Source organism: Vanellus vanellus (genome assembly GCF_965231255.1).
Source record: "Vanellus vanellus genome assembly, chromosome: 18".
Lineage (NCBI taxonomy): Eukaryota > Metazoa > Chordata > Aves > Charadriiformes > Charadriidae > Vanellus > Vanellus vanellus.
The window spans coordinates 11,575,138-11,591,084 of NC_138923.1; the positions used below are offsets into that span (position 1 = coordinate 11,575,138).

At 44.7% G+C, this 15,947-nt stretch overlaps 1 protein-coding gene across 1 annotated transcript in view; it reads left to right on the top strand.

Moving 5' to 3' along the window:
• CRB2 (crumbs cell polarity complex component 2) overlaps nt 1-14,085 on the top strand; it is a gene marked incomplete at both ends in the record, with an annotated part of 38,674 nt that extends 24,589 nt beyond the window's left edge. The window contains 7 exons of the mRNA XM_082492606.1: nt 3,294-4,244; nt 5,021-5,577; nt 6,367-6,532; nt 7,376-8,243; nt 10,139-10,255; nt 10,727-10,853; nt 13,858-14,085. Coding sequence (XP_082348732.1) covers nt 3,294-4,244; nt 5,021-5,577; nt 6,367-6,532; nt 7,376-8,243; nt 10,139-10,255; nt 10,727-10,853; nt 13,858-14,085 — 3,014 coding nt within the window. The remainder of the gene's footprint in view (nt 1-3,293; nt 4,245-5,020; nt 5,578-6,366; nt 6,533-7,375; nt 8,244-10,138; nt 10,256-10,726; nt 10,854-13,857) is intronic.
• Nucleotides 14,086-15,947: the final 1,862 nt, after the last annotated feature.

Below are 15,947 nucleotides of genomic sequence, written 5' to 3' on the forward strand. Positions count from 1 at the left end.
CAAATAGAGTCGTCCCCTTTTATTTTTTTTTTAATATACCTGAAAAGGGATGCCTAAGCTTCTCTCAGAAAAACAAATTAGTTTTGAACTTCTTAATATCCACTTTCCAGTGGGTTTGCAAAGACACAACTGTCCATGTCTTGGAGAAGATTGGAATAATGGCTATCCAGGAAATGATCTGTACTTGTGGATACTGTATTTTGCTGGCATCCCCTTCTTCATTTACACTCTGTCATCTGCAGCCAAACCCCAAAATTACAGATCCCCCTCTGCTGCGCTGAAATTAGCATCTAGGAATCAATATACAACAGAAATCTTCTTCTGCCATTTTCATTGTATCTGAAGAATTTGACAAACCAGAGATGCTCAAACACAGTTGGCAAAACTCAGTGGTGATAGTGGAGGAGGAGAGACGGCAAGACAGCTGGCTGATGAAGGGTATGGTCACTGTAAGGCATATAAGGAGTTAATGATGTAGCACCGGGTAACTGTTCAGCGAAGGGTAACATTGGCTTCCAGGAAAAAAATGTTGTTAGCCAGATTTTTAGGGCTCTTGCATGGTCTCCTCTGTTACCTGCTTGTTTTAAAAACTGCTCCAAATTCAAATCTGGCACTGCATTGGCTTCTAGGAGGGCAAGGATACATTAGGTGTTGTTTTAGAGGCCCTTTCCTTGTCCTGCAAAGGCTGGCTGTTTGCTGGAAGAAACAATGACAGCGATAAAGATGATGTTTCTGGTTTTGGTTTGTCTAGGAAGAACTGCCCTCCTCTCTCTGCTGCTGAACATTTCCTTTGGCTGTTTGTAAGCTGTGAGGTTAGACAGCAGTGTGTAAAGACCTGAAGTGTCAGCTTATTTTTTTTTTACCCATTTCAAACAAATAATCTAAGAAATCAAACCAGCTGTTTCCCATGGGAAAGCTTGGTGTTTAATTAGCCACCAGCCCGGGGTTGTGCACTCACCATAGGGACTAATTTGCCACCTGGTGTGAAGCACTCACCCCACAGGTGTCAGCTGGGAAAGAGCCCAGGCAGGTGTTCCTGCTGCTGCTCAATGGGGAGAGGACAGTGGCCGGAGGAGACGTGGTCAGGCTAGGAATGTGATAGGGGAAAATGGGGCCCTTGACCCCGCCTCCCAGCCTTCTCAGAAATGCAGAAATTCACGGTGTCTCTCCTCTTGTTATCCAAACCAATGCTATCTTCTCTGCATTGGCCCTGGTAAATATCAACAGCTCTGATCTGAAATGAGCAGCATCTCAAGGATTTGGGACTGTACCAAACCTATCTTTCTGATGCCATTCAACAGCCTCTCCCCTTAAATCTCACTGCAAACTTGCCTCTTACAGTTTTGAGAGCCCTCCAATCCACTGATAACTCAGAAAACCCACTCCACATAGTTCTACTGCTCTACTGATTTTTCTTAATTCCAATTGAAGTCTTCCCATCTTCTCCTAGACTGCGATTCTCCAGGCACATTATATTCTATTAATTCTAACACATTTCCTTCAAGTGTGGCCATATCTTTGTGCTGAAGTCTTAATTCTATCCTTGCTGCTTCCTTCACAGGTAAGATCACACCCCAGGTTCTGTGTGCTGAGCAAGCCCCACATTAATAGCTGGAAAGAAAAGGCTGTGCTGAGGTAGTATTAGCAACTCTGAATCCGTCCATCAGCTGAGCTCTTGTTCAAGGCAGACGTTACAGGCCAAATTCAATGCTTTCCCACAGGCACTACACAGAGCAGTTCTCTTCTAGTTTATGTCAGTAGAGAGCTATGTCCTAGAAGAATCCGAGGTAATGTTGCCTACAGAACAGCTCTAGCATAGCTGGAAAGTGCGGTATTACCAGAGCCTTCCATTTCTCTTGCAGTGCTTCTCAGAGCTCCATACGTGTTATGTCCCTACACTGACACAAACTGACGTTTTGGAGCTGGAAGCTGGTGTTGAGTCTTCGCCTATCTGCAGAGATAGCACTGGTAACAGCGACTAAACACTAGGTCTGAAAAGAGTAAAGCAACTTGGTTGGGCAGCAGGGTACTAGGCACTTGTGCAAGCCTGCCTGTGAGGCATTGTGAGGGGCGTGAAGGGGGACAAACCATCGTGGTATATATTGAAGAAGCCTGTATCTTTGCTAAGCTTTTTTTTCCTTTTTTTTTTTTTTTTTTTAAATCACACATCAAGTCCAGCTCCAGTGCTCCTAATGCCCCATCTCCCCTCATCTCTTTCCCTCAGGCAACTCTCTAATCTCTTTGACATGCACATTCTGTCTCGTGGCTTTTCTTTACAAATGTCTTTTGTGTTTTGATTCCCCTTCTTTGTGTGTGAATTCCTTCTTTTTCTTTCTGCTGTCCTCATTGTGCTTGCTAGCTAGATTCAGCGTGTAATGCTATTAGATTGGGATAATCCATGCTTGGTTTATCTGTGTGACTGTCTCTGAAGATTAGTGAAAACCAATGTTATGGGCTAGATAAAGTGAACTGGTTCAGAAGGGCTCTTCTGTCAGTCTGGAGATGCTCAGGAAAATGGCAGCAGATTTTCATTAACCAGATTTGAGTGTAATGTCTTGTAATTTACTTGAGCCCTGTTGGGATACATGTGGCTCGAGGAGACACACGAACTGCAATGCAGTATTTTTTACCCAGTTCACTTCTGCAGGACTGGACAGAACTGAAATCAGCTTAGTGCAAGTACACCGACATGCCTGTGGAGCATGTTTTGTTTGTTGTTTGGTAACAAATTGAGTTTTGTGAGTGTTTTACAACTGGAGTGTCATCTGGGAATTTGAGTTTTTTCACTGAGGCTTTCTAATAACTTCCCGTTTTAATGCTGTCTGCAACACTGGTGCCTGGAACATGCTTCGGTCAGATCTGTAGACTTAATTTGGGTTTCATTGTACCAAATATATTATGAAAGAAGCATAAAATCCTTGTCTGTGCTGTTTTGTCCCTTTGATATCCTCTGTATGTTGATTACATGTGGTGTTTGAGATTGTCTGGGAGAGGACCGTAGCCTGTTGGATGATGTAGGCTGACTGGCCGAAGCTCTGTAAATAGCATCTTCTTCGCAGCATCTGGGAGGCCAGCACAGCAGTCTGGTTTTCTTGCTCTGTCAGTGGTAAGGCCACTCTGTAGCGAGCACAGGGCTTCTTGCTGGCAGCTCTTGGTCTTTTGGTGGTTTCCTGAAGAGAACGGCTTAGAGAGCAGCAGTGCTGGGGAGGGCAGTCTGTGCCTGGCAGACATGCTCTGGGGAAGGGAGTCACAATCCCCTGCAGTGAGATCCCATTTCTAAATCTCTTTCGCAGGTGTGGAATGTGCTGTTAACATCAATGAGTGTGAGGAGGGTCCCTGCAAGAATGGAGCTGTCTGTGAGGATGGCATTGCTGACTATACCTGCCACTGTGCCCCTAGCCAGGATGGCATTATATGGGGAGGGAAGAACTGCTCTGTCAAGCTCACTGGGTGCCAGACACACGACTGCCAAAATGAGGCCTTGTGCATCCCAACCTACCAAGCTGAGAGCCACGGCCACCTGTGCCAGTGCCAGCCTGGTTTCTATGATGCCACATGCTCAACACCAACAACATTTTCCTTTGCTTCCAGAGGGTATCTCCTCATTGAGCTGCCCGTGAACAATCAGAGCAGGAGGGATGTAGCAGGAGATCAGCTTGCCAGCGTGTCCCTCCGATTCCGAACCACCTTGCCCAGCGCCATCCTTTTTTACCGAGGCCATGAAGCTGAATACTTGTTCCTGGAGCTCTTTGATGGCGTTCTGCATGCAGAACTGAAGAGGGAGGATGTTGGGTACCTGCTGCTGCTGCTGGAGGGCCTTAGAGTTGATGATGGCCGGTGGCATAAAGTTGAAGTTGTTGTGCACAGCACTGTGCAGCTAAAGCTCTGGCATGACTCTTGTGATGCAGGTGTCTGCCTGCAGAGCGCTCCTGTCCCACATGGCACTGCTTTGATCCCACATGCCTTCCTGAACATGTATATTGGAGGTGCTGAGGATTCAATGGCCAACAACACACAGAGCCAGCAAGGTTTTATTGGCTGCCTGGAAGACTTTCAGGTAGATGCTGAAGCTGTGCTCCCGGTGGATCTACCTGTGGGTGAGTCCTCCCCAGTGAAGCGGGGCTGTGACCGGACAGAGTGGTGCCTCTCCCAGCCCTGCTTTCATGGTGGGCTGTGTGTGGACCTTTGGGCAACCTTCAGGTGTGACTGTTCTAGGCCTTATGGAGGCCCAGCTTGCTCATATGGTAAGTGCCACATGATTTACATCTTCCAGCTCCTTTTCAGTTGGTGCTTCAAAGATACTAGATAAGCATTGATGCTAACTCTGGAAGCAGTATTTTATACTTGACCAGTGAGAAAATGAAAGCAGGAACAATTGTCAGTTTTGTGGTGCAGATGTTATTTCTTGTTGAGCCAGAAGCTCTGACTTCATCTTTGTATCAGCTCTGTGTGAATGCAGAATTTGTTTTACCGTAAAAAGTTGATCTTGAGCTTCTGAGTTGAGGATGAATAGGAATGTATTGCCTTACAGATAGGACACAAAGTGGTAAAGGAGCCTCTTTGACAATTTTGTGTTAAAACCATATCTGTTTGCATTTCTTTGTTCCCGCAAGGCTTATATTAATATTGTTCCAGTTTTTTGTTTCACTCCTGAGCCCTAAACATGGCAAGTACAAAGTTGTTCTGCTATTACCAAATTTATGAATTTTGAAGCAACTTTGTAGCTTATAAGTCCTTGAGTAATTTTACTAGGTGGCAAGGACTCTGCTAGACCCGTATTTCCTTTTTCTGCTACTTGGGTGCTTGAATTCATGCCCTCCAGAGAAAGCAAGGACACATTCACCTGCTTCTTAATTTCACAGAGCTATGTGGGGAGAAAGCATAATTATCCTGATTCGTGTTGAAAATGTTGGTAAGAAAGATCTTGCCCTATTCATAAGGAGTTGCAAATTAGATTATCTCTGTGCCAGCTGCATTCCTCTTGTCATTGAGCTGATACACATCTTTTTTTCTCTTCCAGAGCACCCAGCAGCAACATTTGGCCTAGAGAATTCCACCAGCTTTGCCTCTTTCAGCCTTTCTGATAGCCTTGGTGCAAACTTCAACATCTCCTTTTTCATTCGTAGTCGGAAACCTAACGGTTTGCTATTGCAAATCAGCAATGAAACTGACCCCTACCTCACCATATACTTGAAGAACGGCAAGCTGAAGATAGAGACGGTATCTACAGATACTGTGACGTTTCCAGAAAATTTAGTTGATGGGAGAAGACGTTTGGTAGCTCTGTCTTTCCAAGGAGGAATTGTTGCTGCTCACCAATCAGACACGTATGTGGAGCTAGGACAGCTTGTACCAAGACCTCTTTTAGCTGGTTATGAGGTGTATATTGGTGGACATCCTAACCCAGACAGCACTGATATGTGGGGAGGCTATTTTAAAGGCTGTTTGCAAGACATCCAACTGAACAGCCACCAAATACAGTTTTTTCAGGTTGAGAACTACAGTCTGCCGCAGGAACTCCATAGGACTCAGAATAGTAATCTTGTGAATGGTTGCATCTCTGATAACACCTGCAAGGTATGATGTCTCTTGTTTGTCTCTACATCTGTGCAGTTGTTTATTATACTTCTGTGATAACAGAACGGTTTGACTGTTGCTGCTATCAGGAAGATGAGAAGGTTTTTTTAAGTATTGAAGGACATATGGTCCCATACACTCCTGCTTTGCTCAATATACTACATACAATTTAAGTACCAAGTTTTCCCTAGCTCCCTTGTAGTTTTTGCAGTTAGTAGAACTTGGGCAGTCCTGCTCTTGTGCAGCCCACACACACACACGCACGTTACCATTACTTCAGCAACAACAGTTCAAGGAACCGTCTCCATGGTGCCCTTAGATCACAAGCTGTGTCTCTCCTTTATGCCACACATGAAGATGGGGAGGCCTTAAGCCTTAATTTTGCCCTTCTTGCTCATGGTCCTATAAAGTATTGTCACGCCTCTGGTATTAGGTATGTCCTTCTAATGACAGAATTTTGTGAGATTTTCAGGAGCATTGCAGCTTTTCACTTTTCAAAGTTTCTCACCTTTGCTTTTGTGCTTTGTTCTTTTCCAAATTGATGGAGCTCTGTCTAGGGAGTTTCTGTTGATCAGCAGTGCACACAGGGAGAGGCAGGGTCTTGGGAATTTCTCGTACAGAGACTCTTGTGCTTCCTTCACTGCTGTTGAGTCACTACTTTAATTACCTCTCTTTCTTGATTCAAGCTCTGCTTGTACTAATCTTTGTTGTCACATTTCCTTCTACCAAATTCTTTTAGATCCAAAGATGAATTACACTGCTTCTAAATTCCACTATTTTGTTTTTCAGTCTGAACCATGTCAGAATGGTGGCAGTTGCATTGTCACGTGGAATGATTTCCGTTGCAGCTGTCCAGCAAATTTCACTGGGAAATTTTGTGAAGAGAGAGTCTGGTGTGAAAGTGACCCGTGTCCTGAAGCTACCACCTGTATAGATGTTCTTGCAGGATATGTGTGTAAGTACTGTTCTCCCACTGTGTTGGCAAAATCCCTAATGTTCACTGTCTATAATCAGTATTCCTAGTTTGTACTTTTGCAGCATGTGTTTGTATTTATTGCAAGAAGGAAGCAGAATGATGCCCAAGTACACACTGTTGCAGGTAGCGTGCATTTTATGGATTACCACCAGGTTGTGACAGAGCAAAGATGGTACTCAAAGATGTTTTCTTCTGCCACTTTTTGACTCAAACAGGGAGGAACCTATCCACTTTTGTGGAGTGATTGCCTACCTCATTGTCACCACAGTGCAAGGACCGCCCTGCTCTCTGTAATGTTCAGCCGTTTCTGGAGTCTCAGGTTATTTCACCAAGTAGGACCCAATTAAGTATTGCAAATGTCTTCAGTTTTCTCCTAAGACAGAACCATGGAGAATGAAGAAAACTACTTAGCTAATGATGCCCTGATGTGGAGGGAGTGTTGTCTAGTGGCTAGAAAGTGTCCTGGAACCCAGGATATTGGGGGTTTTCCAGCTCTGCTGCTGGCTGCCTCAGCAGCTTTGGATGTATTACTTTCCTGACTTAGGTTCTAGTTTTTCTAGCAGTAAAAGGGGAATGGTTGTATTTTTGTGCAGTGCTGTGAGATTGAGGAATCTTGCTACACAAGAGCTGGATATTATTAGAGGTGCAATTGTAAACAGGAAGAGCTTTAAGGATGCCAGCAGCTAGGCCTGTAATCCTACTCATACTAAGCTTACATGATTCTTAAGAGAGAGAACCTGCCAGGAGTTTGCCATTGGTCTGTCTCAAACATGACACCAACCGTCTTTCAAATCTCTTATGCTCTACCCTTTTTATTTATAGGTCTGGCTAATGCAACATTTAATAGTTATGCTGCCATTGAATTTACCACCAATACTTCAGTGAGTAGAACTCTGAGCAGCCTCCATGTGGATTTCAGAACCAGGGATGAAGATGCTGTTTTGCTTCGGGCTGTGGAAGAAGTGGATTCCCTCCAGATAGCCATAAAGAACTCCTCCCTGCTTATTGACATCAGGAGTGGGAATAGCATCGAAGGTGTCAGGTTCCTGAGTCAGAAGCCTGTCACGGACGGTGCTTGGCACACTATCTCTGTGTCTATGGAAGACCCATCTGCGCTTTCTTCCAGATGGCTGGTTCGTTTGGATGGATCTGTTAATATGACTCTGCAGGGAAATGCTGGGAACTTGGATTTCCTAAAGAACAATGCACTGATTGTTCTAGCTGAAAATTTCACTGGCTGCTTAGGACAAGTGAAGATAGGGGGAATCTACCTGCCATTCACTGCCCATCTCTCATACCCCCAGCCAGAACAGTTCCAGCAGTCCAGCAGAAGGGCTATCCAGCTAGGCTGCACTGGGGCTGATGTTTGCGCTTCTAGCCCTTGCCTCAATGCCGGCACCTGTGAGGACTTATTCAATTCCTTCAGCTGTGCCTGCAGTGCTGGCTGGGGGGGGCTGCTGTGTGAGTCTAACCTTGATGACTGCCAGTCAAGCCCGTGTGTTCACGGGGACTGTGTTGATGCAGTAGCAGATTTTCAGTGTGAATGCTTCCGGGGATTCATTGGGAAGAAGTGTGACATCAACGTCGATGACTGTGTGCGGCACCAGTGCCTAAATGGAGCTACCTGCATAGACGGGGTTTATGGCTACTCTTGCAAGTGCCCTCCTCAGTATTCGGGACCTCGCTGCGAGTAAGTATGTTGGTTCGTTCGATGCAGGGGTCAGAGGAACCCCCAAATAAATTGGCCTTTTCCTTTGGGACACTGTGGGAAAAATTTTCATTGCAAGTATCTGGTAGGTAAAGCACCTAAATTCTGCTGTGAATTGGAAGGCGCTGTCCAGGTCCAAATCCTCCCTGAAAGGTGCTCAGCCTCATACAGGATGATCCTTCCTTTTTATGTGGGTTATCCCCATGCTATATTTCAGAGCTATTTAAAGTGCAAGTACTGTAGCCTGTTGTCATGTCCCTCTTGCATTCCCTAAGAAATCCATCTTCTCCAGGATTTGACTCCCCTCTGGCATATTCCTGTATTGATTTAAAACAAAACAAAACAAACAAGCCTCCCCCCCCGCCCCTTGCTGGCCTGCCTATGAAATGAAAGGAGCCTCCCAGCCCCAGAGGATGGAGCAGGGTGTACTCTGAAGTGTCAGGTGCACTGAATGTCCTGGAGTGACAGAAATGGTCCCAGTGAGGATGGGTTCCTGGGCAGAGTGCAGAAGAGGGACAACCTGATCTCTGCTGAGAATGCTATTTTTGATAAACTTTTGGCACTGGGTTTGTAGAGATTACCTGTAGCAGGAGTTCCTAACAACGGTTATTTTTGCTACTAGTGGTACACAGCCAACTTTCAAGTAATACTCAGCTTGCCTGTGAGCAGGACACTGCCATTGCTAATGAAGATGCCCATGGCTACTACCTCTGCAAAAACAAGCCTTACCCTGACAAATATTTTCCTGTAATATTAGATAAAAATACATATGCACTCCTAGACTGATTAACAGCATTCCTTCAACCAAGGGCTTGGTTGTATTTTGTGGCATTGGTCAACCAAGGGCGTTGTTTCCGTGTATTGGTTAAAAAATGTCAATTTATGTATCCTGCTCCTTATCAAATGTGTACTGGGGGAAAAAAGTTACTTTACACGTCACCTTACTGCCTGTACTGCTTAGCAGTGCACATTTCATGATCCCTCCATGGAGCTCATGTAAAATTTGATGGGAAATCTGTATGGAGTTAGGAGGAGGGCTGTTTTTTTTATTGATAAGGTCTATATTTATAGCGTTTGGAAAAAATCCAGCATATTTCAGTCACAAAGGTATGTCTCATATCAGTACAGAAAGTGGGCATCGACACTTTCCTTAGACTTCCATCTACTTGTGCCTGTTCAAATTGAACATTGAGATAAATACTTCTGTGGCTGAGCTTCAGTTATCTAATCTACCCAGGTCAAATTTCCTGTTGTTCTTACTTCATTCTGGTGTAGCTAATTGCCTAGTACTTGCATTATCCCTTTTGCTGCCTAGCTGTGCTGCAGTTTGGTATTCCAGAATCACAGAATCACAGAATTTTCAGAGTTGGAAGGGACCTCTGGAGATAATCTAGTCCAACTCCTCTGCCAAAGCAGGATTGCCCAGAGCACATTACTCAGGACTGCATCCAGGCGGGTCTTGAAAATCTCCAGAGAAGGGGACTCCACAACCTCCCTGGGCAGCCTGTGCCAGTGCTCTGTCACCCTCACCGTAAAGAAGTGTTTCCGTGTATTTGAACGGAACTTCCTGTGTTCTAACTTGTGCCCATAATGCCAATGTCTGTTTATATCTTCATCAGTAGGAATAGGCAACTATGTGGGAAAAGTTGTAATACTGATACAGCTCCTGCATATTCTCTGGACATGCTCAAAGTAACACTGTGATATTGTGGATGATTTCGGAGACTATTCCCTTCTCCACTTGTGTCAAACTCCTTGCTAGAAATACCAATGACTCTGCTTATGACCCTCGCCAACCCGGTCTCCACTGAGTCTGAGCACACTTTTACCTTCCCCCAAAACTGATTGCTTTAAAGGCCGTCTCTTGCTTTTCCCAGATGGCCGTTCCCACCTGAGCAATGTGGTAAGAACTTCACCTGTCTGAATGGTGGCATGTGCATCAGTGAGAGCTGGGGAGCCAACTGCACTTGCAAGCCAGGTTTCACTGGAAGGAAGTAAGTGCTATTTTTCTGATGCCTGCAAAGGAGCTACTGCTACATCACTGGGGTGGCTGAGCAGGTTCAAATGCTTCATCTTCTTATGTATCCTTTTGCCATTCAAACAACTACTCCAAAACTGTAAACTAGCTGTTATTTTTAGAAGAGGCAGGCTTGATATGATCCTGCTGACAACAACAATTTTTGCAGCACGAACTGCTTCCAAGTAGATCATGTATGTGCCTCATGAGAATTCATTAACTGTGCTAGAGACCCAGACTGGCCTCAGTCATACAGAAATGACAAAAGAAGCATTGGTATGAATGGGTAAAACTTTCATGTTGTTGGACCTTGGAGAAAGCACCTGAAAATGATGCAACAGGAACTTTTCAAATAAATGAGGCTTTTGTAGACTGTATGATCTTGTGTTCTATGGCACAAGAACACGTGAGAAACTTCATTTAATTCTAATACACTTTTCCTTTCCAGTTGTCAAATTAATATAAACGAGTGTGATCCAAACCCTTGCCAGAACGGAGGTACGTGTCAAGACTCTGAGAACAAATACGAGTGTTTGTGCAGTGCCAGCTACACAGGAGAGCGCTGTGACATTAACGTAAGCCCTTCCCTTTGCTCGTGGAAGCTCCTGTCTATTCTTCCAGCCTGTGTGTTGTGAGGAGCAGCAGAAGTAGGCTTAGCAGAGTCCGTGGGTACCGGGGTGTTAGTGAGACTGCCTACGTGTTACATAGTCCCTGCACGTGTCCTGGCTGAAGCACACTGGTAAGCACAGTTCGCAAATCAGCTGGTACCAGAGAAACCTGAAGTGGGAAATTATGTTTCCTTTGCAGTGCTGTTGCATGTTAGGCTCCAGCCTGTAAGCAACGGCAGGAAATAGTTTTCAGTATCTGCATGGGCTGCCATATGGTTTTCAGGGCTGTCTCTGCAACTTTCCTTAGATTTTATGACTTGTTGGACAGTGATCAAACTACTGCAGTTGGACCTGTAGAAAGGAGGTATTGCTTATATCTCCCCCACGGTTTCCTGGAGAATGGAATTTCAGCTGGAATGGAATTTTATCTTGGTTGAGAGTTACAAAGCACCTTCCCTCTCCAAAGATCTGAGTAGAAATGGATGTAAGAAGGCAATTCAGATGAAGTCAGGCTAAAAGTGATTGAAGTACAAGTAAAAAAGTAGCATCCTTTATCTGCTGTGTCTGCTTCTGACCCGATGGGCCTGGTGGATGGGCAGTCTCGGCGATGCTTTTCCTTTTCTGCGTAAGCAAAGCATTGCTCTTTGAGGCTGAACTCCTTCCTGTGTGAAAGCTGTTAAATCATACACTTGCTGTTTCTCCATAAAGCTATTGCATGGACAGGCAGCTTGTCTGGTAACCTGGGAATGTACTAACCCGTACTGCATGGAAAAGGCTGTGTGCCAACATGGGGTTTGCTGCTGTTGCTGTTACTAAGGGTTCTGTAATGCATGTGCCACGAGGTCACTCTCCACATTTCCAGTTTGCATGCCTCGGCTCCTTCAGGCGTCTCTGTCTCCTCTGTCCCAGGGACACTTCTGGTAGATTCCTTGTATTCATTTCATCATCCCCATTACTTTTTGCAGAACTGTCTGTCTTTTCCCTCTCAAAAGGCCAGTACCTGGGGGTGGGGGCAGGCTGTTGGCTGTGTTTGCTATTAACGATAGCTGCAGAAGCGAAGGGCTGTTGGCTGTGCTCTCTTGCTCTTTCTCCCATCAACCGCAGCCAGTACAGAGCATGCAGAAGGGTGGACTGCTAGAACTCCCGTAGTGTTGGTACTGTGTGACTAATCTGCATGCTGTGCAAAGCTAGAACTAACCCCTAGTACATCGCTTGAGTTTTGGCAGGTTCAGAGAATCAACTTGAACTTCAGTCATTTGAAAACGGCAGAAGGACTTCCAGGTACTCTGGGGAATATTCCTTCTGTCCTGTGTTGCTTTGTGACATAGGCTGTATGGCATCCAAAAGCTGTAAATAATCAAGCTTAAATTCTTTTGTTTTCATCTGTAAGGTGGCAGATACTATTGTTAGCAATAAGAAATATTTCTTATTTTTAGGCTTATTGTAATTTTAGAGCTTTCTTTAATGACAAAAGTTCCACAATTAAAGAAATTCTTTGTTGTTGTGTTCCACACCATCCTTAATTCCATCAGAATCTGAAGAATACTCATTTGTCTACATTTCTCTCTTCAGTATTTGCGCCTTATATCGTCTCCATCTCCCATCCGTGTACTGACCTTTTAAACATCCTCCCCTTCCTGCTGCAAGTTGTCTTCAAGTCTGCTCCATAGCATTTTTATATGGTGTAGACATTAAAGTATGTGCTTTTGTAATTTAAAAGTTTTGAGTTATGAATTCAATGGATCTAGTACTCACCATTTGCTATTTAAATTATTTAAAATCTTTTGCCCTAGAATTTCATAAAGTTCCTGCAAGGTATGTCAGTTCTTAATTTTGTATCCTAGTCTTTCCTCTGGCTTTGAGATTTGTTAACTGTTAAGCCTAAAACTTACTCCACCTCCCTGTCCCAGGGTCTTCAAGAAAGCGCTGGAACACAAGTCTGCATAATCTTGAATAGTTTAATAGCTAAATAAATTCTCTACGTTGCCATCAGAGGCATCATTGAACCTTTTTTTAGTATCATTACTCTGCTCAGGGAAATTTTTTAGGGTTACTGAAAATTCATATTACTTCGCATTAACTCTATAGTTTTAAATTATATTTTTTTTTTAACATTGGTTACATCTTTCCTAGTGACACTTATGTATTTTAGTCTGACATTGGTAAGGAGGCCCCTTTAGATATTTCCAACGTGGATAGTGAATGTATTTAAATCTTAAGGGGCCATCCTGCTGTGAAAAACCATAAGGAGAGAGGAGAATATGGAATGTGTGATATTTTTTGGACAGTTTCACCTCATCTGACAATGTCTGAAGTGTTGCTCAGACTCTTCACTACTGCTGTTCTAACTAACAAACAGCTGTGCATTATCTGCATTAGCAAGTGGTGTGCCAGGGACGGCTTTCTTTGTAGCAATTTTACAGCTCCAGGATTGGTCCCATAAATTGTCTGCATTTGGTTTTGCTGTCTCCGTGCCGGTCAGCTGCCCAGCTCAGTAAATCCTCTCTTCTCTTCTTGTGGTAATTCTGTTCATGTGCCCTGCATGAATTATTGTAATGGTATTAACTGTTCCATCGGTAAATCTCTGTTTATAACTCTGCCCCGTTGAGATCAGCTTTGCCAAAGCTGCCAGTTACAGAGTGTCATTGATGAGTGTCACTAGTTTTGAATCGGAAAGAAAAATTCAGAACATGTTACTGTCTTTGTATTAAAAATACCCAAATTTTAAAAATAAGTTTGAATAAGTTTTGCTGAGAGATTAAAGAATGAACATGAGCGTTCTCTGTGCAGGTGCCCTCAAGCCCTGTACTTGTTCCTTGCTTGTCCTTTTCCGTTCAGGTACAGATCTTCTGCTTTTTTTTTTCCTTAAAAAAAAAAAAAAATAATACTCTCTCTAATCTGACCATTTTGGATTCTTCAACTTATTATAACCACTGGAGTTTCATTGTTTCTCCATTAATTTCTTTTACAGAAAGGGACTCCAGGTGCTCTCTTCCCCTCCCCACTAATTGAAGTAGCTGTCCCTGTAGCCTGTGGCTCTTTACTGCTCCTCAGTATTGGTCTCATATTCATGATTCTCACTGCAAGGAAGAGGCGCCAATCAGAGGGAACCTACAGTCCGAGTCAGCAAGAAGTGGCAGGAGCTCGGTTGGAGATGGACAGTGTCCTAAAGGTGCCACCTGAAGAGCGGTTAATATAGGCACTACCATGACAAGGCGATGCACCCGCAAGGTCTGCTTTGACCTTGATCTCTTTCCAGCACTTGCACAGCAGAACCACCCTATCTCAGTTTCCTTAAGGCATGATAATGAAGACATGGACTTAGACGTACGAGGCAGACTGTATATGCAATAGCTATTCCAGCTGGTTTTAGTTAATTGAGTCAATTGCACACCACTGGCTCAAAGTGAGCCTCTTTACTCCCTTCTTTCCTGCCCCACAGGGTTACCTCGGCAGGAGCTGTTGAGATGCACCTGCTTTGAAGTTGCTTTGGCTCCATTCCACCATAGGCAGCAATGACATAGTTAAATCTGCTTTAAAAGGCAGGGTTAAATAAGGCACTAATTTACAGATTAAGGTCTCTATATACTTTTAAGGAGCATTGTATAGAGGGTATTTATGATTGGTTTGTATATACTGTTCCTTTTTTTGTCAACCACTGAAATGCACTCAAAGCGTTTTCAGCTCAGGTGTATGAGGTTTTCCACAAGCAGTCTTCAACAGCAACAGCAGCTGTGACCTCCTGCCCTGTGACAGCCACAGTGTCACAGGGAATGGTCAGAAATTACTGAAACCATTGTACAAATCAATGCTTTATGAAGTGATCTCGGTTAGACATTCCCACGGGTACCGCACAGGAACGGTGCCGTCAGAACTTTGTGGGTTTGTGGACCAGGGCTGGAACTATTGGCAGGACCTGTTGCCAAATGCTGAACTGAACTTAGAGCGTGCATGGGGTGGGAGGGAAGAGATGAGCAGGAAAAGGGTCACCAGACTGCTTCTGTGTTCCCTGGACTTTTGTGTGATGTGGAGGGGACTATGGTACTTAAACAGTGAAAGGGAGTAGCTCCTGTCTAGCGCTGCTGGCAGCACAGCACAGCTTAGAGAGAGGCGCTGGGGCCTGGGATGAGGGATGTGAAATGCAGCACTGTCCAGGGGAAGCTCTGAGTAACACCCTGTTCTACCGCAGCAGCCAGTGTGGGCGCATCTTAGCAACTCCTCCGTTGTGGGAGCAGTCGGGACTGCAGGGGCTGCCCTTCTCCTTGCAGTTGTTGCAGTCACAGCGATTGTCATGAAGAGGAGGAGAGCAACTCAGGGAACATACAGCCCAAGCCGTCAAGAAAAAGATGGGGCTCGAGTGGAAATGTGGAATGTAATCAAGATGCCACCGACTGAGCGGCTGATATAAGAACTGAGGTCACACAATCGGTGCCGTGTCAACCATAAACGATCACAGAACTGCTGCAGCATCTCTGTTTTGAGATGTGTTTTTGTAGGACAGGTCTGTACTGCTTTAAGCTACTTCATAGGCTACAGGCAACTGCCTGCTGTTACTTGGCAAGAAGATTCAACTGCTTGAATTATGAGCTTGGTTATTGCAGCTCGTCCCATAAAAGATTTGTATAAAATTGGTCTGTCAGCAAGAGCAGTAAAGTCTGGGAGGGGGGAAAAACGTTCTGGAGGGGCCATTGGTGGAGAGGGAGCAAGCAGGGGCAGCTGCGGCAGCAGCGAGAGGGGACACAGACCCGCTAACAATGCAATGCCCTGTGTCACCAGCAAGAGACAGCCGGGCCATCTGTGCACAGCTCAGCCTTGCCACTTCTGCCTCTCCCGTGGCCATGCAGGGGCTCACACCCTAGGAACTGTCACAGCCATGCAGGCAACATCAAAGGCACCACGCAAGTAAGTAAAGCAGGTCTAATTAATAGGAATTAAACCTTGTATTAAGAAATAATGTGAATAATGTGGTGGTTTCAAAAAACACGTGCCTGTGCCTCCTCTGCAAAGCTAAGACGGGTGACTGACTGATGGGAGATGCTTCCTAGAGCTGCTGCTGTCCTG